The 24,097-nt window shown below is 37.7% G+C and overlaps 1 protein-coding gene across 5 annotated transcripts in view; it reads right to left on the bottom strand.

The window, feature by feature from the left end:
- Window positions 1–24,097, bottom strand: part of WDSUB1 (WD repeat, sterile alpha motif and U-box domain containing 1) — a 70,550-nt gene that overhangs the window by 2,345 nt on the left and 44,108 nt on the right. For 3 of the 5 annotated variants that reach the window (XM_032636674.1, XM_032636673.1, XM_032636678.1), the window contains one exon: window positions 4,873–4,964. The exons of 1 other annotated variant lie outside the window; for it this stretch is intronic. In XM_032636674.1, the coding sequence (XP_032492565.1) occupies window positions 4,873–4,964 (92 nt within the window). Of the gene's footprint in view, window positions 1–414; window positions 1,507–4,872; window positions 4,965–24,097 lie in introns of those variants that run through there. One more of the 5 variants, XM_032636677.1, reaches the window with a different exon arrangement.

The following is a 24,097-nucleotide window of genomic DNA, read 5'->3' as shown; positions in this document are numbered from 1 at the left end:
TACTTCTTTTCCAATTTGGATGCCTTTTCTTTTTCTTGCCAAAATGCTCTGGCTAGGACTTCCAATGCTATGTTGAATCAAAGTGGTGAGAGTCTGCATCCTTGTCTTGTTCCAGATCTTTGGAGGGAGAGATTTCAGCTTTTCACCATCGAGTATCATATGAGCTGTGGGCTTCTCATATTTGGCCTTTATGATGTTGAGGTAATGCTCTCTATGCCTGCTTTATTGAAAGTTTTTTTTTTATCATACATGGATATTAAATTTTGGCAAATGCTTTTCTGCATCTATTGAGATGGTCATATGATTTTTATCCTTCATTTTGTCAATGTGATATATCACACTGATTGATTTACAGATGCTGAAGAATCCTTGCATCCGTGGGATAAACCCCACTTGACCATGGTGTACGATTCTTTTAATGTGTTGCTGAATTTGGTTTGCTGATATTTTGTTGAGGATTTTTGCGTCTATGGTTATCAATGATATTGGCCTGTAATTTTCTTTTCTTGTGGTGTCCTCGTCTGGTTTTCTTAAGAGTAATACTGGCTTGTAAAATGAGTTTGTAAGTGTTCCTTCCTCTTCTGTTGTTTGGAGGAGTTTGAGAAGGATTGATATTAATTTTTTTAATGTTTATTTCATCCATGGAATATGAACATTTTTCAATTTTTATACTTACTTCTTTTGGATTTTGAGTCCAGGTTAGGAAGTATCCCTATTTTCAGGTTATCAAGGAGTTTACCTACATTTTCTTCTGGGACTTGTAAAGGTTTCATTTTTTTATATGTCTAATTCATTTGGAATTAATTTAGATGTGTAGTATGACAGATGGAGCCAGTTTTATCCTTTTCCATATGACTACTTAGTTGTCAGAGTACCCCTTTTTTAAATTCCTTATTTTTCCCACTGATGTAAAATTTCATGTTTATCACTCACTAAATTTCCAAATGTACTTGGATCAATTTCTGGATTTTTAAGAATTATTTTCCATTAGTCTGTCTATTCATGTGCCAATCTCACACTGTATACTTTATAGAGACTTTATAACATGTTCTAATATCTGGTAGGGCTCTTTGTTTTTTATTATCTAGGTTATTTGTTGTGTGTTCTTTCCAATAGAACCTAATAATCACCTTCTGTATTTCTAGGAAAAAGCCTAATAGTGGCATCTTGCTCATGATGAGTCTTCCTATCTATCAGTGTGCTATGCTTTCCATTTTTTTTCCAAGTAAACTTTACAGGGATGTTTTATAGTGTTTTGTTTTTGTTCTTGTAAATTGTCTTCCATCATACCTTTTAACTGCTTTTTGTTTACACACACACGAAGGCTGTTCATTCCTCATTGATGTAACTTTTTGCTAAATGCTGATTAGCCCTATTAACCTATGGTGCCTCGGCTCCAAATCCATATGTAATGCTGAGGACTCAGCATGCTGGGAGCCAGGATACTGTAAACCACATTTCTGCTTTGCCAGCTGGCTCCTTGTTAAATCCTGCAATAGGATTTCTCTAGAAGGAGACAAAAACAAGGTGAAGGCTCCTGTCAGTGTTGTGCCTGGTCATGGCCCTTTATCTGGCAGGGGTAACTGGTTATACTCTCCAAATTTTTTAATATTTGCTTCATTGTAGGTACTGCCCAAAGCTCTTATACCCTTCCCCCTTTAGAGAAAGAAGCACCAGCTGGGTAGCTCCCCCTTCTTAGAAGCCTGAGTTCTGGTTCTGAGAGACCCACGTGAGGTTCTAATAACCTCAACTCATTCTCTTTGTTCCCTGAGTCCTAGCGAACATAGATGCTTTCTGCAGATACTGTTACCACCTTTTGTTTTTGAGATATAAGTCACATACCATAAAAGCCACCCTTTTAAATATACAGTTCAGTGGTTCTTAGTATAATTTACAGAGTTGTGCAACCATCGCCACTATCTAATTTCAGAACATTTTCATCATTTCATAAAGAAACTCTGAACCTATTAGCAGTCATTCCTCTCCCCCAGTGACCACTAATCTACTTAGTCTCTACGGATTTGCCTATTCTGGACATTTCCTATAAACAGAACCATACAACATGTGGCCTTTGTTGTCTGGCTTCTTTCACTTAGCATAATGTTTCCAAGGTTCATCTATGTAGCATGTGTAGTATCTGTTCCCTTTTATATCTGATTAATATTCCATTGTGTAGATATACCAGATTTTTAAATTTGTCCATCCAGTGATGGGACATTTGAGTTATTACCACTTTTTGGCTATTATCAATAAGACTGCTATGAACATTCAAGTACAACTTTTTGTATGAACATATTTTCAATTCTCTAGGATAAATATCTAGAAGTACAATTGTGTGGTCACATGGTAACTTTCTGAGGAACTGCCAAACTGTTTTCAACAGCAGCTGCACCATTTTCCATTCCCACCAGCAATATTTCTGCATCTCCTTGCCATCTTCCATCCTTTTGATTCTAGTCATCCTAGTGGGTGTGAAGGTGGTATCTCTTTTGTGGTTTTGATTTTCACTTCCCTAATGATGTTGAGCACCTTTTCCAGTGTTTATTGGCCATTTGTATATCGTCTGTGGAGAAAGGTCTATTCAAATCCTTTACCTGTTTTTTCAGTTGGGTTATTTGTCTTACTACTGAGTTGTAAGAATAGTTTCTGTAGGAAAATATACTCAATATTTATTTATGCAAAGCTGATATATAATGAACCGCAATCTTACATATCACACTGGCCTCTGAAAAATGATGGGCGTGTGAAATATTGAGAGTTCAGTGACAGCTAATTCATTTGCCACCAAGCTAGATACATATGATAACAGCATGTTTTTAACCCTCCAGGTGAAAGGGGCCCACTTTTGTTATTAATTTCTTAGTTACATTCCACTGTGGTGACCCAATGGTGTTTTTGTTATTTCTGGTGATCTATTCAAAAAGAAGGTGTACTTCCTATTTTGGACTGAGAGGTATGATCAAGCCTATTACTGTGCTGTATTTCTCCTTCCATTTCCTTACACTGTCTGTAGCTTCTGCTCTGTGAAAGTCGTTGCTGTGTTTGGGACTGCATAGCTAGTAATGGTTTGTCCTCACTGAGAATCGTGGTCTTCAGTATTATATAGTATCCTGTGTCATTTTAACTTTTTTTTGGTCTGAATTCTCTTGCAGGCAAGTATGTAACTCCTCCTTTATTTTTAGTTGCAACTGTCTCATTTTTGTCTATCCTTTTATTTCTAACCTTTCTGAATCTTTAAGTTAGATTGTGCTTTGTCAACTAACCTCAAATCTTTCATCTCTTTAGGGATGAGTTAAGCCAAATTGTTTATTATCAGTATGTTTAGTAATATAGTTCTATCATTCTTTTTTATATTTGTATAGATTACTTACATAAATTCTTTCACTATAGGAGCTGGTTTCTTCCATTTTGATACTTAGGGACGTTTGTATTTTTGATCTACCGGTTTACCTTTACACTAATACCTTTTAAAAAGATGAGACCAATAGTATTAGTGTCTATTGGTTCCTTACTATATAAGTAATATTCAAATTAGCTAGTAGTCTTTTTCTGTCCCTCACTGTCTAAATTTCAAATAGGCTTTTCACTCAGTTAATAATCAGTGAGCTTATTCAACTTTTCATACTCTCTACTCTCCATGTTTAATAGTTCTATGATATCTACATTGTTAGAGCCTATTATCATCTTATAGTATTTTATCGCCTTTAATTGAATTCCCTTAAATGAATAAGTTTTCCTTCCCTGCCTGTGGGTTGTCAGTTTCTTGAGCAGTAGCAGTGAATAAAATATCAACCCATTCACTCTATGGAGGTACAAGCTTCCTGCTGTAAGAAAGTCAGTTACACTGGTCACAGTTTATCCTAAAGTTTAATATAAGCTTTCTATGATATTATAAAGTAGTGATTCTTTGGAATAATCAAGTTTTCTACTGGGGTCAAATATATTCCCTGAAACAAATGTTTAACAGAGAAAGTAGGAATTCTGAGTGGATCTAGAGCATTGCTATTTATATGTCAGCTTTCAAACTGTTCTACCAAAGTTCATCCCAAAGCACTAAAAGGTATTATCAGAGCTACAATACAAAGCAAGGACCGCTTCCCCACCCACAGACGGTCTGTCTGTCATGTATAATTAAAAAAGCAATGAAACACTGTAACTAGAAATAAGTGCATCTGAAAATTTGGGTTTCTTTTAAAAATTCATGCCTGAAGTTTACTATAACTAGAGTTAGCTTATTTGAAATCAAGCATGTTAGGGGGAAAAACTGACCATTTTTAAAAGAAAATATATAGTGCACATTACATTATTAACTAAGTTTGCTTGTTTTCATATTTTTAAAATTGACCTAAGGATTTATTTTTAAAATTATTTTTGCCCAGACAGTACCATCTGACTCTTGCTATAAACCAAGATACTGAGTTGACAAATCAAGAGCTATACCAGATAGTTCTAGGAAATAAACAATATTTAATAAGCTCTATTCACAGAATTTTACTTCATAATTATATATATATATTTTTTGCAGTACGCAGGCCTCTCACTGTTGTGGCCTCTCCCGTTGCGGAGCACAGGCTCAGCGGCCATGGCTCGCGGGCCCAGCCGCTCTGCGGCATGTGGGATCTTCCCAGACCGGGGCACGAACCCGTGTCCCCTGCATTGGCAGGCGGACTCTCAACCACTGTGCCACCAGGGAAGCCCTACTTCATAATTATTGAATATACTCAGATAAGATACCAAAGTAATGACCCTTACAGGTTCAAATGCTTTGCTCTAGTGAAAAAAGTTCAAGTGAAAAATATTATTAGCTCACAGGCCTGGGCTCTGAATTTTTAATACATCTGTTGTCCAAGTTCTTAGCCCACTGCTGCCCACCTGTTGTCCTGAGAAACAGACAAAGCAAGCCCAACACTCCTTTGGAGCTATATGCCCTCTTCCTGTACTCAACTTCCACAGGTGACGCTTGACTGGAGACAAGCATGCAGAAACAAAGAGAAGGATTAGATCACACAAACCTCAGAAACTGATAATAGAAACAACCGGTGAGTAGTCCTAAAATGGGAATGAATCTAAAACAATGTACTATGAAAAAGAAATATTTAATACTTATACAGCTAATTATGTATCATTAGGCTGTTCCAGGGCACTGTTACCTGTATTATTTAATCTGTACAACTTTATGAAGAAATTCATGCATGGCCTGAATAACTTTCCAAGATCATACAAGTATGGAAAGACACAGCTGGGATTTAAACCCAAGCAGTCTATGTGCCTTAATCTACACGCTAAATCAGATTTCCAGAAATGACAAATACTGAAATTTTGAAAGAAAATCTCAATGGTATAGCATTGACACAATGCAGAAGAGATGACTGGTAGGCAGGCTGGAGAAGGTGTACAGAATGAGAATAGCAAAGTTTTCCAGAATTGATAAAAGGCACAGAATTCATTCAAGAAGCAGTGTACCCTGAACAAGAGAAATAAAAATACATATCAAACTGAAACAAAAAATCAGAAACTGACATTATACTTGCACTGAAACAACAGACGCTAAAGAATGTATTCTCTATAAATAATTGAGATTAATCACCGTTGAAACGGAGCAGGACCCTATGGTCCTTGCCCCCCACCCCCAACCATGTCCTCAGCCTGCCTTTTGTCTGTGGAAAAACTTTAGCCAAAGAATAAGTTTAATCAGAGTGCAGAAACAAAGGAAAACAGTCAAAGGAGACCAAATAATAATAGTTTAGTCATTAACCATAGTCAAGGACCTTTAGTTCCTCCTTAAGGGCTACAGATAATATTCTGAGCCATATCCTGTGAGCTGTCTTATAAATACTGAAACCTCCACCAGGTGGAAGAAGTTATCTACATGGTGACCAGGCTCTAGTCATGACATAAGCTGCCACAAGCACTGGCCTCAAAGAAATGGAAACCAAACGTGGAACTGAAGATTAACTGTCCCTAAAACGATCAAGATGACACTGGTAAGGCCACCGATGACCAATTTCAAGATGACTGTCAGAGCTGACTGTATTGTTTCTGCATGTAGCCCCCTCCCTCTGTCTATATACACTCTTGCCCCCTGATTGTCGGCAGGGGGAGTCAGGCTTTGGACTGGCATCTGCCCTCCCCGCCTCCAAAATAAAGCAACCTTTCCTTTCCTACCAACACTTGTCTCTCGAGAATTGGCTTTCGAGCAGCAAGCAGCCAGACCTGGGTTTGGTAACACTGTGAAGGCTTTAGAGAAAAATCAGCGTGCTCAGACAAGGTTTATTAGGTGTTTACAATTTAGAATGATGAGTTATAAATGTGAACACTTATTTTTCTAAAGATTAACATATTTAAATGTTCAGAAGAGATGGAAAGCTTGACTAGTGAAAGTTGTCATTCCTACTCGCTCCACCCCAAAATTAACATTTCGTTTTTTTCTGTCATTCTAATCAAAATGTCAATGAGATTTTCTTTTGTAGCATAACAAAATGATTCTAAAATTTATCTGGAGGTCAAAATGGACAAAAATTGTGCATGCTAATATTAAAAATAATGAAAGCTGAGCATAATTAAAACAAAAAAATTAAATATGGCAGTGCCTATCAATCAGTATTGAGAATTTATCCAACAGAAATATTTCAACAAGTATACCTGTATATACTATATGACTGTGGATTTTTTTCTGCAGAATTACTTGAAGAAATGTCTTAAGAGTAAGAATTAATATATGGAACATCCATACCATAAAATACTGTCCTGCAGTTGAGAATGAAGTAGTTCTGAATATACTAACAAGGGAATACTATCTGATATATATTAAGTAAATAAAAAATTTGTAATGTATCATCCTATTTGTTATAGAACAAAATTATAAGTGGCTAGAAAAATATCTGGAAGGATATACCAGAGTATGGAAGAGTCTCCACATTTTCAAAATATTTATTTCTGTGTTGCTTAAGTGTTTTTCACCAAGCACATGCTACAGTCATAATTTAAAAGGATAGATGAAAAAAATACTGTGTAAGAATGCTGAAATATAGGCAGAAACAAGTCTCAGAAATTTTTTTCTGAGACAGTTAATTCAACAGATGTAAGGTATAGGGCTTCCAAAACACCATGGGGAAGAAAAAAGCCAAAAAGGACATGTGATCAATTCAGGAAAGAAGGGGGAAAAGGGAAGTAGAAGAAAGCAAAAGAAATTGGTTCTGTTCTATTAAAGATAAGACCGAATTTTTAAAATTTAATTCAACTGTATGTTTTCCACAGGGAACACTTCTAAAACAAAGTAACACAGGAAGGCTAAAAATAAATGGATGGTGACTAGCTGGGAATTATGCTAAATGAAAAAAGCTAATCCCAAAAGGTTATATACTTTATGAGCCCATCTATATAACAATTTTGAAATGACAAAATTTTAGAAACAGAGGACACACTGGGGTGGAGGTGGGAAGAGAGCAGGCAGGTGATGGATATAGTTATAAGAAGGCAACAGGAGCGGTCCTTGTGGGTTTTGTCTTCAATAGTGGTTGGTACTCAGAAAAACTTCCAAAAGGGGCAAAACTGTATACAACTTAATACACATCTGGGGAAATCTAAGATTTGTGGATCGCATCAATGTTAACACCCTAGTTGTAATAGTACAGTATCATCTGCAAAATGCTACCGCTACCAGTGAGGGAACTGGGAAAAGTGCAAGAAACCTCTCCTTTCTTACAGAACAGAGTGTGAATCTACAATTGTTTCAATAAAATAAAATTTAAAAATGAATGGGTGGCACCACAAAAGTTTAAATGAAAAACAAAGGCAATACTAAATGTACAGAAGGCTAGGGAGCAACTATAGAACTCTTACCCACTGCTGGTGGAAGTATAAACTGATTCAACCACTCCAGATAACTAATTCCTAGGAATACACCCAACAGAAATGCATTTGTAGATTCATACACACAAAAAATGATTAAAGGTTCATGGCAGCATATTTATGATAGCCAACAATGACTATCAATAGTAGAATGGATAAATAAACTGTATACTGACACGAAAATGAACAGATTACTGCTTTGTGCAACATCACGAACAAATCACACGAATAAATCACACAAACATGATACTTAAAGAAGCTAGACCCAAAAGAGACACTCTGTTTCAATTTAGATAAAAATGTGCTTCTCAGCAAAGGAAACCATAAACAAAAAGACAACCTATGGACTGGGAGAAAATATTTGCAAATGATGCAACCAATATGGGCTTAATTTCCAAAATATACAGAGTTCATACAACTCAACAACAAACAACCCAACTGAAAAATGGGCATTAGACCTAAATAGACATTTCTCCAAAGAAGACATAAAGATGGCCAAGAGGCATATGAAAAGCTGCTCAACATCACTAATTATTAAGAGAAATGCAAATCAAAACTACAATGAGCTATCACCTCACACCCGTTAGAATGGTCATCAGAAAATCTACAAGCAACAAATGCTGGAGAGGGTGTGGAGAAAAGGGAACCCTCTTGCACCGTTGGTGGGAATGTAAATCGATACAGCCACTATGGAGGTTCCTCAAAAAACTAAAAACAGAACTACCATATGACCCAGCAATCCCACTACTGGGCATATACCCAGAGAAAACCATAATTCAAAAAGATACAGGCACCCCAATGTTCATAGCAGCACCATTTACAATAGTCAAGACATGGAAACAACCTAAATATCCACTGACATCGGATGAATGAATAAAGAAGATATGGTAAAATGGAATACTACTCACCCAAAAAAAAGAATGAAATAATGCCATTTGCAGCAACATGGATGGACCTAGAGATTATCATACTAAGTGAAGTCAGAAAGACAAATACCATTATCACTTTTATGTAGAATCTAAAATACGACACAAACATATCTACAAAACAAAAATAGACTTACAGATATAGAGAACAGACTTGTGGTTGCCAAGGGAGAGGGAAGGTTGGGCAGTTTGGGATTAGCAGATGCAAACTATTATATATAGGATGGATAAACAACAAAGTCCTACTGTATAGCACAGGGAACTATATTCAATATCCTTTGATAAACCGTAATGGAAAAGAACATGAAAAAGTATATGTGTATAACTGAATCACTTTGCTGCACAGCAGAAATTAACACTGAAAATCAACTGTACTTCAGTAAAACTAAATATATATATATATATATATATATATATATATATACACTTGAAAAATAAAGTGCTTCTGATTAATGTTAAGTCACAATATTGACTACCCTTCTTGACTTGATTATGTGAAAATTCAAGATGTATACAAATGAAAGAAATATACCATGCAGCTATTAAAAAAACGAGAGCCAAGACTGAAATGTATGAGACAAAATTCAAGACAAAATACATTAAATGATACCAACAAGGGTATTTTAAGATGATAAAAAATGCAAACCTCCAACAGAGAACAGTCACAAATTTAATTTTGTGAACTAACCTATTAAAGCTGGATTTGAATTCATAATTGAATTTGTGGTTAAGAACTCTCCTACAAAAACCTTCAGGCCTAGATGACGTCACTGGTAAGTTCTAACAAACATTTAAGGAAAAAATAATAGCAATACCATACAAACTCAGAAAATGGAGAGGAAACACTTAGCAATCATTTGAGGCCAGAATTACCTTCATACCATGTCAGACATTACAAGAAAAGTACAACCAATATCCCCTTATGAACACACATATAAAAATACTGGAAGTATTAGCACATCAAATCCAGCAATATGTAAAGAGGATAATTCAGATTCCACACAAAAAATAAATTCAGCAAAGCTGCAGGATACAAAATCAACATATAAAAATCACTTGTGTATAGAGGAAACATACCTCAACATAATAAAGTCCATTTATGAAAAACCCACAGCTAACATCATACTAAATGGTGAAAAACTGAAAGCCTTTCCTCTAAAATCAGAAATAAGACAAGGATACCCACTCTTGCCACATCTTTTTTTTTTTTTTTTTTTGCAGTATGTGGGCCTCTCACTGTTGTGGCCTCTCCCGTTGCGGAGCACAGGCTCCTGACGCACAGGCTCAGCGGCCAAGGCTCACAGGCCCAGCCGCTCTGCAGCATGTGGGATCTTCCCGGACCGGGGCACAAACCCGTGTCCCCTGCATCGGCAGGCGGACTCTCAACTACTGTGCCACCAGGGAAGCCCCTGCCACATCTCTTTAACATAGTATTAAAAGTCCTAGCCACATGGGGCTTCCCTGGTGGTGCAGTGGTTGAGAATCTGCCTGCCAATGCAGCAGACACGGGTTCGAGCCCTGGTCTGGGAAGATCCCACATGCTGTGGAGCAACTAGGCCCGTGAGCCACAACTACTGAGCCTGAGTGTCTGGAGCTTGTGCTCCGCAACAAGAGAGGCCGTGACAGTGAGAGGCCCACGCACCGCAGCTAGAGAAAGCCCACGCACAGAAATGAAGACCCAACACAGCCCAAAAAAAAAAAAGTCCTAGCCACAGCAATCAAATAAGAAAAGGCATCCAAATTGGAAGGGAAGAAGTAAAACTGTCACATTTCCAGATGACATGATACTATATATAGAGAACCCTAAAATCTCCACCAAAAAAATTAGAATAAATTCAGTAAAGGTGCAGGATACAGGGTTAATATACAGAAATCTATTGCTTTTCTATACATTAATAACGAGCTATCAGAGAAAGCAAGAAAACAATCCCATTTAAAATTGCATTAAAAATAATTAAATATCTAGGAAAAAACTTCACCACGGCAATGAAAGACCTATACTGTGAAAACTATAAAACACTGATGAAGGAAAATGAAGATGATACAGAGAAATGGAAAGATAATCCGGTGCTCTTGGGTTGGAAGAATTAATATTGTTAAAATGTCCATACTACCCAAAGCAATCTATAGATTTACACAAAAGACCCCAAATTCCCAAAGCAATTTTGAGAAAGAACAGAGCTGAGGTATCATTACCCCCTGACTTCAGACTATACTACAAAGCTACAGTCATCAATACAGTATGGTACTGGCAGAAAAACAGACACATAGATCAATGCAACAGAATAGAGAGCCCTGAAATAAACCCATACACTCACAGTCAATTAATCTATGACAAAGGAGGCAAGAAAATACAATAAGGACAGTCTCTTCAATAAGTAGTGCTGGAAAAACTGGACAGCTACATGTATAAGAATGGAAATAGAACATTTTCTCATACCATATACAAAAATAAACTCAAAATGGTTTAAAGACCTATATGTAAGACCTGACACCATAAAACTCCTAGAAGAAAACAGGCAGAACATTCTTTGCATAAATTGTAGCAATATTTTTTTGGATCTTTCTCCTAAGGCAAAGGAAACAAAAGCAAAACTAAACAAATGGGACCTAATTAAAAGCTTTTGTACAGCAAAGGAAACCAGCAATAAAACAAAAAGACAACCTACTGAATGGGAAAAAATATTTGCAAATGATACAACTGATAAGGGGTTAATATCTAAAATATATAAATAGCTCATACATCTCAATATCAACAAAGAACCTGATTTTAAAATGTGCAGGAGACCTGAATAGACATTTTTCCAAAGAAGACATACAGATGGCCAACAGACACATGAAAAAATTCCCAACATTGCTAATCATCAGAGAAACGCAAATTAAAACTACAATAAGATATAGCCTTACAGCTGTGAGAATGGCTATCATCAAAAAGACAACAAGTAACAAATGTTGTGAGCATGTGGAGAAAGGGAACTCCAGTATACTGTTGGTGAGAATGTAAACTGGTGCAGCCACTATTGTAAACAAGATGGAGGTTCCTCAAAAACCTAAAAACAGAACTACATATGATCCAGCGATTCCACTGTTGGGTATATATCCGAACAAAATGAAAAGAGTAATTCAAAAAGATACATGCACCCCAATATTTATAGCAGCATTCTTTACAACAGCCAAGATATGAAAGCAACATAAGTGTCCACCAATGGATGAAGGGATAAAGAAGATGTGGTAGGTATATATAATGGAATACTAGTCTGCTATAAAAAAGAATGAAATTTTGCCATTTACAGCAACATGGATGGACCTGGAGGGTATTATGCTTAATGAAATAAGTCAGAGGAAAATAAATACTGTATATTATCACTTATATGTGGAATCTAAAAAATAAAATGATTTTTTTTTACTTTAGAAAGTCAAAGTATCTATTTTAAAAGCTCTTGTTACTAATAAACTAATTAAGCAAGTCGAAAAATAAAGTAAATCTACAAAATCCAGTGTGAAATATCAGGCAATTAAGAATTGGAAATCGAAAGTTTGAAAAGTAGTATTTACAAATTTGTTATAAAAAATGAAATACCTAAGGATAATGCCGGCAAAATACGTGCAAAACCTATAGACCGAAACACAAACACTGTTTAACAAACATTAAGAAGACCTAAATAGAGCTTCCCTGGTGGTGCAGTGGTTAAGAATCCACCTGCCAGTGCAGGGGACACAGGTTCGAGCCCTGGTACAGGAAGATTCCACATGCTGCGGAACAACTAAGGCTGTGCACCACAACGGCTGAGGCCCGTGCACCTAGAGCCCATGCTCCGCAACAAGAGAAGCTACTGCAATGAGAAGCCTGCGCACCACAATGAAGAGTAGCCCTTGCTCGCCACAAATAGAGAAAGCCTGCACACAGCAATGGATACCCAATGCAGCCAAAAATAAATAAATAAACCCAGTTTAAATTTTAAAAGAACACCTAAATAAAAGGAGAGCTATATCATACCTGTGAATTAGAGTTGTCAATACCAAATGGATCTATAGGTTAAACACTATCCCAAGCAAAATCCTTGTAAGCTTTTATACTACAAAACATGCTGAAAGAAATAAAAGAAGACACAAACAAATGGAAAGACATCCTGTATTCACAGGTTGGAAGAGTTAATAACGTTAAATACTCCATACTACCCAAAATGATCTACAGAATCAATGCAATCTCTATCAAAATCCCAACTGCATTTTTTGCAAAAATAGAAAAATCTATCCTAAAATTCATATGGAATCTCAAGGGACCCTGAAGAGTCAAAACAACCCTGAGAAAGAACAAAGCTAGAAGCTTCATGCTTTCTTATTTCAAAACATACTTCAAAGCTACAATAATCAAAATAGTGTGGTACTGGCATAAAGACAGACATACAGACCAATGGAACAGAATAGAGAGCTCAGAAATGAACACTCACATATATGGTCAAATGATCTTCAACAAGAGTGCCAACATTACACAATGGGGAAAGACTACACATTTTTCCATGTCATGAAGCTTTCCCCTATGCTTTCTTCTTGGAGGTTTATAGTTTCAACTCTTTTTTTTTTTTTTTTTTTTTTTTTTTGGGTACGTGGGCCTCCCACTGTTGTGGCCTCTCCCGTTGCGGAGCACAGGCTCCGGACACGCAGGCTCAGTGGCCATTGCTGACGGGCCTAGCCGCTCCACGGCATTTGGGATCTTCCCAGACCGGGGCACAAACCCGTGTCCCCTGCATCGGCAGGCGTACTCTCAACCACTGCGCCACCAGGGAAGCCCTATAGTTTCAACTCTTATACTTAGTTCTTTAATCCATCTGAATTGATTTTTGTATATGGTTAAAGTAAGGATCCAATTTCATTCTTCCGTATGTGGATATCTAGTTTTCCCAGCAACACCTGTTGAAGATAATATTCATTGAGTTTGGCAATGCTTTCTTGGCTAGGACACCAAAGGCACAGGCAACAAAAGCAAAAACAGACAAATGGGACTGCAGTCGTCTCTAGTATCCAAAGTGGTTTGGTTACAGGACCCCATGTGGATACCAAAATCCACAGGTGCAAAAGTCCCTTACATAAAATGGCACAGTATTTGCATGTAACCTATGCACATACTCCCATATACTTTTTTTGAATTTTATTTGAATTTATTTAATACAGCCAGTTCTTAATATCTATTTTACACATACTACTGTATATACGTCAATCCCAATCTCCCAATTCATCCCACCACCACCCACTCTGCTTCCCCCCTTGGTGTCTATGTTTGTTCTCTACATTTGTGTCTTTATTTCTGCCTTGCAAACAGGTTCATCTGTACCATTTTTCTTGATTCCACATATATGCGTTAATATACAATATTTGTTTTTCTCTTTCTTACTTACTTCACTCTGTATGATAATCTCTAGGTCCATCCACGTCTCTACGAATGACCCAATTTCATTCCTTTTTATGGATGAGTAATATTCCATCCTATACATGTCCCACATCTTCGTTATCCATTTGTCTTGTAGATGGGCATTTAGATTGCTTCCATAACCTGGCTATTGTAAACAGTGCTGCAATAAACATTGGGGTCAATGTATCTTGTTTTTTTTGTGGTACGCGGGCCTCACACTGTTGTGGCCTCTCCCTTTGTAGAGCACAGGCTCTGGACACGCAGGCCCAGCGGCCATGGCTCATGGGCCTAGCCGCTCCGCGGCATGTGGGATCCTCCTGGACTGGGGCACGAACCCGTGTCTCCTACATCGGCAGGTGGACTCTCAACCACTGCGCCACCAGGGAAGCCCTGCATGTGTCTTTCTGAATTACAGTTTTCTCTGGGTATATGCCCAGTAGTGGGATTGCTGGGTCATATGGTAATTTTAGTTTTTTTAAGGAACCTCCATACTGTTCTCCACAGTGGCTGTATCAATTTACATTCCCACCAACAGTGCAAGGGGGTTCCCTTTTCTCCACACCCTCTCCAGCCTTTGTAGTTTGCAGATTTTCTGATGACGGCCATTCTGACTGGTGTGAGGTGATACCTCATTGTAGTTTTGATTTGCATTTCTCTAATAATTAGTGATGTTGAGCAGCTTTTCATGTGCCTCTTGGCCATCTGTATGTCTTCTTTGGAGAAATGCCTGTTTAGGTATTCTGTGCTTTTGATTGGGTTGTTTGTTTTTTTAATATTGAGCTGCATGAGCTGTTTATACATTTTGGAGATTAATCCTTTGTCCTTTGACTCACTTGCAAATATTTTCTCCCATTCTGAGGGTTACCTTTTCGTCTTCTTTATAGGTTCCTTTGCCATGCAAAAGCTTTTAAGTTTCATTAGGTTCCATTTATTTTTGTTTTTATTTCCATTAATCTAGGGCTTTCTATCCTGTTCCGTATTTCTGTTTTTCTGCCAGTACCATACTGTATTGAATACTGTAGCTTTGTAGTATAGTCTGAAGTCAGCAGTCTGATTCCACCAGCTCTGTTTTCTTCCCTCAAGATTGCTTCAGCTATTCGGGGTCTTTTGTGTCTCCATACAGATTTTAAGATTTTTTGATCTAGTTATGTCAAAAAATGCCATTGGTAATTTGATAGGGATTGCACTGAATCTGTAGATGTCTCTGGGTAGTATAGTCATTTTCACAATATTGATTTTTCCAGTCCAAGAACACAGTATATCACTTCATCTGTTTGTATCATCTTTGATATAATTCATCAGTGTTTCATAGTTTTCTGAGTGCAGGTCTTTTACCTCTGTTGGTAGGTTTATTCCTAGGTATTTTATTCTTTTTGTTGCAGTGGTAAATGGGATTGTTTAATTTCTCTTTCTGATCTTTCGTTGTTAGTGTATAGGAATGCAAGAAATTACTGTATATTACTTTTGTATCCTGCAACTTTACCAAATTCATTAATTAGCTCTAGTAGTTTTCTAGTGGCATCGTTACCATTCTCTATGTATAGTATCATGTCATTGGCAAATAGTGACAGTTTTACTTCTTCTTTTCCAAGTTGTATTCATTTCATTCTTTTTCTTCTCTGATTGCCATGGCTAGGCCTTCCAAAACTGTGTTGAATAATAGTGGCAAGAGTGGACATCCTTGTCTTGTTCCTGATTTTAGAGGAAATGCTTTCAGTTTTTCACCATTGAGAATGATATTTACTGTGGGTTTGTCATATATGGCCTTTATTATGTTGACGTAGGTTCCCTCTATGCCCACTTTCTGGAGAGTTTTATCATAAATGGGTGTTTAATTTTGTCAAAAGCTTTTCCTGCATCTATGGAGATGACCATATGACTTTTTACTCCTCAATTTGTTAATATAGTATATCACACTGATTGATTTGCATATACTGAAGAATCCTTGCATCCCTGGGATAAATCCCACTTGATCATGGTGTATGATCCTTTTAATGTGTTATTGAATTTTGTTTCCTAGTATTTTATTGAGGATTTTTGATTCTATATTCATCAGTGATGTTGGTCTGTAATTTTCTTTTTTTGTAGTATCTTTGTCTGGTTTTGATATCAGACTGATGGTGGCCTCATAGAATGAGTTTTGGAGTGTTCCTTCCTCTGCAATTCTTTGGAAAAGTTTGAGAAGGATGGGTGTTAGGTCTTCTCTAAATGTTTGATAGAATACACCTGTGAAGCCATCTGGTCCTGGGCTTTTGTTTGTTGGAAGATTTTTAGTCACAGTTTCAATTTCATTACTTGTGATTGGTCTGTTCTTATTTTCTATTTCTTCCTGGTTCAGTCTTGGAAGGTTATACCTTTCTAAGAATTTGTCCATTTCTTCCAGGTTGTCCATTTTATTGGCATAGAGTTGCTTGTAGTAGTCTCTTAGGATACTTTGTATTTCTGTGGTGTCTGTTTTAACTTCTCCTTTTTCATTTCTAATTTTATTGATTTGAGTCCTCTCTTTTTCTTGATGAGTCTGGCTAATGCTTTATCAATTTTGTTTATCTTCTCAACGAACCAACTTTTAGTTTTACTGATCATTGCTATTCTTTGTTTCTATTTCATTTATTTCTGCTCTGATCTTTATGATTTTTTCCTTCTACTAACTTTAGGTTTTGTTTGTTCTTTCTCTAGTTCTTTTCGGTGTAAGGTTAGATTGTTTGAGATTTTTCTTGTTTCTTGAGGTAAGCTTGTATTGCTATACACTTGCTTCATAGAACTGCTTTTGCTGCATCCCATAGGTTTTGGATCATCGTGTTTCTGTTGTCATTTATCTCTAGGTATTTTCTGATTTCCTCTTTGATTTCTTCAGTGAATTCTTGGTTATTTAGTAACATATTGCTTAGCCTCCACGTGTCTGTGTTTTTTACGTTTTTTTTCCCCTGTAATTGAATTCTAATCTCATAGTGTTGTGGTCAGAAAAGATGCTTGATATGATTTCAATTTTCTTAAATTTACTGAGACTTGATTTTTGACCCAAGATGTGATCTATCCTGGAGAATGTTCTGTGTGCACTTGAGAAGAAAATGTAATCTGCTGTTTTTGGATGGAATGTCCTATATATATAAAATCTATTTGGTCTGTTGTGTCATTTAAATTTAGGGTTCCCTTATTAATTTTCTGGCTGGATGATCTGTCCATTGTTGTAAGTGAGGTGTTAAAGTCCCCCACTAGTATTGTGTTACTGTAGATTTCCTCCTTTATAGCTGTTAGCACCTGCCGTATGCACTGAGGTGCTCTTATGTTGTGTGCATACATATTTATAATTGTTATCTCTTCTTCTTGGATTGATCCCTTGATCATTATGTAGTGTCCTTCCTTGTTTCTTGTAACATCTTTAAAGCCTATTTTATCTGATATGAGTATTGCTACTCCAACTTTCTCTTGATTCCCATTTGCATGGAATATATTTTTCCATCCCCTCACTTTCAGTCTGTATGTGTCCCTAGGTATGAAGTGGGTCTCTTGTAGACAGCATATATATGGGTCTTGTTGTTGTATCCATTCAGCAAGCCTGTGTCTTTTGGTTGGAGCATTTAATCCATTCACGTTTAAAGTAATTATCAATACATATGTTCCTATCACCATTTTCTTAACAGTTTTGGGTTTGTTTCCCTAGATTCTTTTCTTCTCTTGTGTTTCCAGAAGTTCCTTTAGCATTTGTTGTAGAGCTGGTTTGGTGGTGCTGAATTCTCTTAGCTTTTCCTTGTCTGTAAAGCTTTTGATTTCTCCATCGAATCTGAATGAGGTCCTTGCTGGGTAGAGTAATCTTGGTTGTAGGTTCTTCCCTTTCATCACTTTAAATATATCGTGTCACTCCCTTCTGGCTTGTAGACTTTCTGCTGAGAAATCAGCTGTTAACCTTAGAGTTCCCTTGCATGTTACTTGTCGTTTTTCCCTTGTTGCTTTTAATAATTTTTCTTTATTTTTTGTCAGTTTGATTACTATGTGTCTCAGCTTGTTTATCCTTGGGTTTATCCTGTATGGGACTCTCTGTGCTTCCTGGACTTGGGTGGCTATTTCCTTTCCCATGTTAGGGAGGTTTTCAACTATAATCTCTTCAAATCTTTTCTCAGGTCCTTTCTCTCTCTCTTCTTCTGGCATCCCTATAATGCAAATGTTGGTGCGTTTAATGTTGTCCCAGAGATCTCTTTTGCTGTGTTTATTTCTTTTCATTCTTTTTTCTTTATTATGTTCCACAGCAGTGAATCCCACCATTCTGTCTTCCAGGTCACTTATCCGTTCTTCTGCCTCAGTTATTCTGCTATTGATTCCTTCTAGTGTATTTTTCATTTCAGTTATTGTATTGTTCATCTCTGTTTGTTTGTTCTTTAATTTTTCTAGGTGTTTATTCTTCAATTTTCTAGGTCTTTGTTAAATATTTCTTACATCTTCTTGATCTTTGCCTCCATTCTTTTTCCAAGGTCTTGGATCATCTTCACTATCATTATTCTTAATTCTTTTTCTGGAAGGTTGCCTATCTCCACTTCATTTAGTTGTTCTTCTGGGGTTTTATGTTGTTCCTTCATCTGGTACATAGTCCTCTGCCTTTTCATTTTGTCTATCTTTCTGTGAAGGGGGATTTTGTTCCACAGACTGCAGGATTGTTGTAGTTCTTGCTTCTTCTGTCTGCCCTCTGTTGGATGAGGCTATCTAAGAGGCTTGTGTAAGCTTCCTGATGGGACGGACTGGTGGTGGGTATAGTTGGGTGTTGCTCTCTGGTGGGCAAAGCTCAGTAAAACTTTAATCTGCTTGTCTGCTGATGGGTGGGGCTGAGTTCCCTCCCTGTTGATTGTTTGGCCTGAGGCAACCCAGCACTGGAGGCTATGGGCTCTTTGGTGGGGCTAATGGAGTACTTCCCAGAACTTCTGCTGCCAGTGTCCTTGTCCCCGCAGTGGGCCACAGCCACCCCCTGCCTCTGCAAGGGACCCTCCAACAACAGCATGCAGGCCTGGCTCAGTCTCCTATGGGGTCACTGCTCCTTCCACCTGGGTCCCGATGTGCACACTACCCTGTGTGTGCCCTTCAAGAGTGAAGTCTCTGTTTCCCCCAGTCCTGTCAAAGTCCTGCAATCAAATCCCGCTAGCCTTCAAAGTCTGATTCTCTGGGAATTCCTCCTCCTGTTGCCAGACCCCCAGTTGGGAAGCCTGACATGGGGCTCAGAACCTTCACTCCAGTGGATGGACCTCTGTGGTATAATTGTTCTCCAGTTTTTGAGTCACCCACCCAGCGGTTATGGGATTTGAATTTATTGTGATTGCGCCCCTCCTACCGTCTCATTGCAGCTTCTCCTTTGGCTTTGGATGTGATGCATCTTTTTTGGTGAGTTCCGGTGTCTTCCTGTCGATTACTGTTCAGCAGTTAGTTGTGATTCCAGTGCTATCATAAGAGGAAGTGAGCACACATCCTTCTACTCCACCATCTTGAACCAATCTCCCCTCCCATATACTTTAAATCATCTCTAGATTACTTATAATACCCAGTAGAATGTAAATGCTATTTAAATAGATGTCAGCATGCAGAAAATTCAAGATTTGCTTTTTGAAACTTTCTGGAATTTGGGGGGAAGCTGTGGATACAGAGGGCTGACTGTACATCAAACTTAAAAACTTCTCTGCAGCAAAGGAAACAATCAACAGAGTGGAAAGGCAACCTATAGAGAAATATCTGCAAATCATATATATGGTAAGTTAATACCTAAAACATATAAAGCATTCCTAGGGCTCAACAACAAAAAAAATAAACAACCTCATTTTTTAAATGTGCAATGGTCTTGAATAGACATTTCTCCAAAGAAGATGTACAAACGGCCAACAAGCATACGAAAAGGTGCTCAACATCACAAATCATTAGGAAAATGCAAATCAGAACTACAATGAGAAATCACCTCACACCCATTAGGATAGTCACTATCAAAACAAAACAAAACAAAAACCAGAAAATAACTAGTGTTGGTGAGAATGCAGAAAAATAACCCTTGTGCATTGTTGGCAGTAATGTAAAATGGTGCCGCCACTATAAAAGATAGTACAGAGGCTTGTCAAAAAAATTAAAAATAGGGCTTCCCTGGTGGCGCAGTGGTTGGGTGTCCGCCTGCCGATGCAGGGGACACGGGTTCGTGCCCCGGTCTGGGAGGATCCCACGTGCCGCGGAGCGGCTGGGCCCGTGAGCATGGCCGCGGAGCCTGCGCGTCCGGAGCCTGTGCTCCGCAACGGGAGAGGCCGCAACAGTGAGAGGCCCGCGTACCGGAGGAAAAAAAAAAAAAAAAAATTAAAAATAGAATTACAATGTGATTCAGCAATTCCACTTCTGGGTATATACCCAAAGGAATTGAAAACATAATCTCAAAGAGCTATCTGCACACCCATATTCCCAGCATCATTACTGACAACCGCCAAGAGAGAGAAGCAACCCAAGTGTCCAACAATGGATGAATGGATAAACAAGATAGGGTATACTCATACAGTAGAATATTATCCAGCCTTAATAGAAGGGAAATCCTGCCATTTGTAGCAACCTTAATGAAACTTTAAGACATTATGCTGAATGTAATAAGCCAGCCACAAAAAAACAAATACTGTATGATACTGTATGATTCCACTTATATGAGGTATGTAAACTATAGAAACAGAAAGTAGACTGTGGTTACCAGGGGCTGGGGAGAGGAGGAACAGGAGAATTGTTCAATGAATAGAGAATTTCAGTTTTGCAAAATGAAAAAGTTCTAGAGATCTGTCACAGAACAATGTGCATACTGTTAAAACTTACCTTCTTAACCATTTTTAAGTGTACAGTAGTGTTATTTATTTTTTTAACACACACACACACAGAAAAACATCTGGCATGCTATTCCATAAAAACTGAAAGTAATTCTAACATCTATATAGAAATATGCTAAAGACCAAGAATAATTAAAACAGTTTTGAAAAAGAACTAATATGTAAAGGAGGCAAAAATATACAGTGGAGAAAAGACAGCCTCTTCAATAAGTGGTGCTGGGGAAAATGGACAGCTACATGTAAAAGAATGAAATTAGAACACTCCCTAACACCATACACAAAAATAAGCTCAAAATGGATCAAAGACCTAAATGTAAGGCCAGACACTATCAAACTCTTAGAAGAAAACATAGGCAGAACACGCTATGACATAAATCACAGCAAGATCCTTTCTGACCCACCTCCTAGAGAAATGGATATAAAAATAAAAATAAACAAATGAAACCTAATGAAACTCAAAAGCTTTTGCACAGCAAAAGAAACCATAAACAAGACCAAAAGACAACCCTCAGAGTGGGAGAAAATATTTACAAATGAAGCAACTGACAAAGGATTAATCTCCAAAATTTACAAGCAGCTCATGCAGCTTAATATCAAAAAAACAAACAACCCAATCCAAAAATGGGCAGAAGACCTAAATAGACATTTATCCAAAGAAGTTATACAGATGGCCAACAAACACATGAAAGGATGCTCAACATTACTAATCGTTAAGAGAAATGCAAATCAAGACCACAATGAGGTATCACCTCACACTGGTCAGAATGGCCATCATCAAAAAGTCCACAAACAATAAATGCTGGAGAGGGTGTGGAGAAAAGGGAACCCTCTTGCACTCTTGGTAGGACTGTAAATTGATACAGCCACTGTGGAGAACAGTATGGAGGTTCCTGAAAAAACTAAAACTAGAACTACCATATGACCCAGCAATCCCACTACTGGGCATATACCCCAGAAAAACCGTAATTCAAAAAGAGTCACGTACCACAGTGTTCATTGCAGCTCTATTTACAACAGCCAGGACATGGAAGCAACCTAAGTGTCCACTGACAGATGAATGGATAAAGAAGGTGTGGCATATATATACAATGGGATGTTACTGACTCTTAAAAAGAAATGAAATTGAGTTATTTGTAGTGAGGTGGATGGACCTACAGACTATCACACAGAGTGAAGTAAGTCAGAAAGAGAAAAACAAATACCGTATGCTAACACATATATATGGAATCTAAAAAACAAAAAAAAAGTGGTTCTGAAGAACCTACGGGCAGGACAGGAATAAAGATGCAGTTGTAGAGAATGGACTTGAGGACATGGTGGGGGGAGGTTAAGCTGGGACGAAGTGAGAGAGAGTGGCATGGACATATATACACTACCAAATGTAAAATGGATAGCTAGTGGGAAGCAGCTGCATAGCACAGGGAGATCAGCTCGGTGCTTTGTGTCCAACTGGAGGGGTGCGATAGGGAGGGTGGGAGGGAGATGCAAGAGGGAGGAGATATGGGAATATATGTATACATATAGCTGATTCACTTTGTTATACAGCAGACAATAACACACCATTGTAAAGCAATTATACTCCAATAAAGATGCTAAAAAAAAGAACTAATATGACTTATACTACCTGATTTCAACACTTATTTCAAGGGCCTCCCTGGTGGCACAGTGGTTAAGAATATGGGTTCAAGCCCTGGTCCAGGAAGATCCCACATGCCGCAGAGCAATTAAGCCCATGCACCACAACTACTAACCCTGAGCTCTAGAGCCCACGAGCCACAACTACTGAGCCTGTGTGCCACAACTACTGAAGCCCGCGCGCCTAGAGCCCATGCTCCGCAACAAGAGAAGCCACAACAATGAGAAGCCCGCGCACTGCAACAAAGAGTAGCCCCTGCTCGCCACAGCTAAAGAAAGCCTGCACGCAGCAACAAAGAACCAACGCAGCCAAAAATTAATTAAGTAAGAAAAAAAAAAAGACCTACTTCAAGATAAAGCTACAGTAATCAAGGCACTGATGTAACCGGCACAAGGACAGACATAGAGATCAACAGGTCACAAAAAATCTATAAACAGACCAGTAATACAGTCAAGTGATTTTCAACAAAGTTGCTAAAATAATTCAATGGGAAAAGATTTCTCAATTAATGCTGTTGGAACAATTGAATTCCCATTTAGGAAAAGAAGAAAAGCTTACTCTTATCTTGCAAAGTACACAAACATTAACTTGAAATAAATCATAGACCTAAACATAAAATATACAACTATAAAACATCTAGAAGAAAACAGGATAAAATCTCAACAACACTAATAATCAGAAAAATGCAAATTACAGGTACAATGAGATACCACTTCACACCCACCAGAATGGCAAAAATTAAAAGACTAACAATACCAAATGTTGGCAAGTATGTGGAGAAATTGGAATTTTCAGTTGGGAACTTAAATGGTGCAACTGCTTTGAGAAACAGTTTGGCAGTCTCTCTCGAAAGTTAAACATTCACTTACTATCCAACACAGAAATTTCACTCCTAACTAACCAAGAGAAAGGAACCATGTCCAGACAAAGACATGTGCATGTACATGAATGTTACAGTAGCTTCATTCATAATAGCCATAAACTGGAGAAGCCCAGAAGTTCATTAACAGTTAATGGATAAATATACTATGGTATATCCATGTAACGGAACAGTACTCAACAATTCAAAGCAATGAATTACTGATATGTGCAATAATATAAATGAATCCTAAGCATTCTGCTGAGTGAAAAAAGCCAGATACAAAAAGTATATACTGAAGGATTCCATTTATATCAAATTCTAGAAAGGCAAATATGATCTAGAGCGTCAAAAAGCAGATCAGTGGTTACATAAGGCCCGGGGTGGAAAAATATTGACTGTAAAGGGGATAAAATAACTTTCTGGGATGATAATAACATTTATACCTTGATCATGATGGTGGATGCACAGGTATACACGTTTCAAAAACTCATCACACTGTATACTTAAAATGAAGAGATATTATTATTTAAATTATACCTCAATAAATTTTATCCAAAAAAATAGATTATGGAGCTGTACTGTCCAATACAG

The sequence above is a fragment of the Phocoena sinus genome, chromosome 7, assembly GCF_008692025.1.
Source record: "Phocoena sinus isolate mPhoSin1 chromosome 7, mPhoSin1.pri, whole genome shotgun sequence".
Classification (NCBI taxonomy): domain Eukaryota; kingdom Metazoa; phylum Chordata; class Mammalia; order Artiodactyla; family Phocoenidae; genus Phocoena; species Phocoena sinus.
Note: the sequence above shows the minus strand (reverse complement) of the source record. Positions and strands in the feature narration are given on the sequence as shown.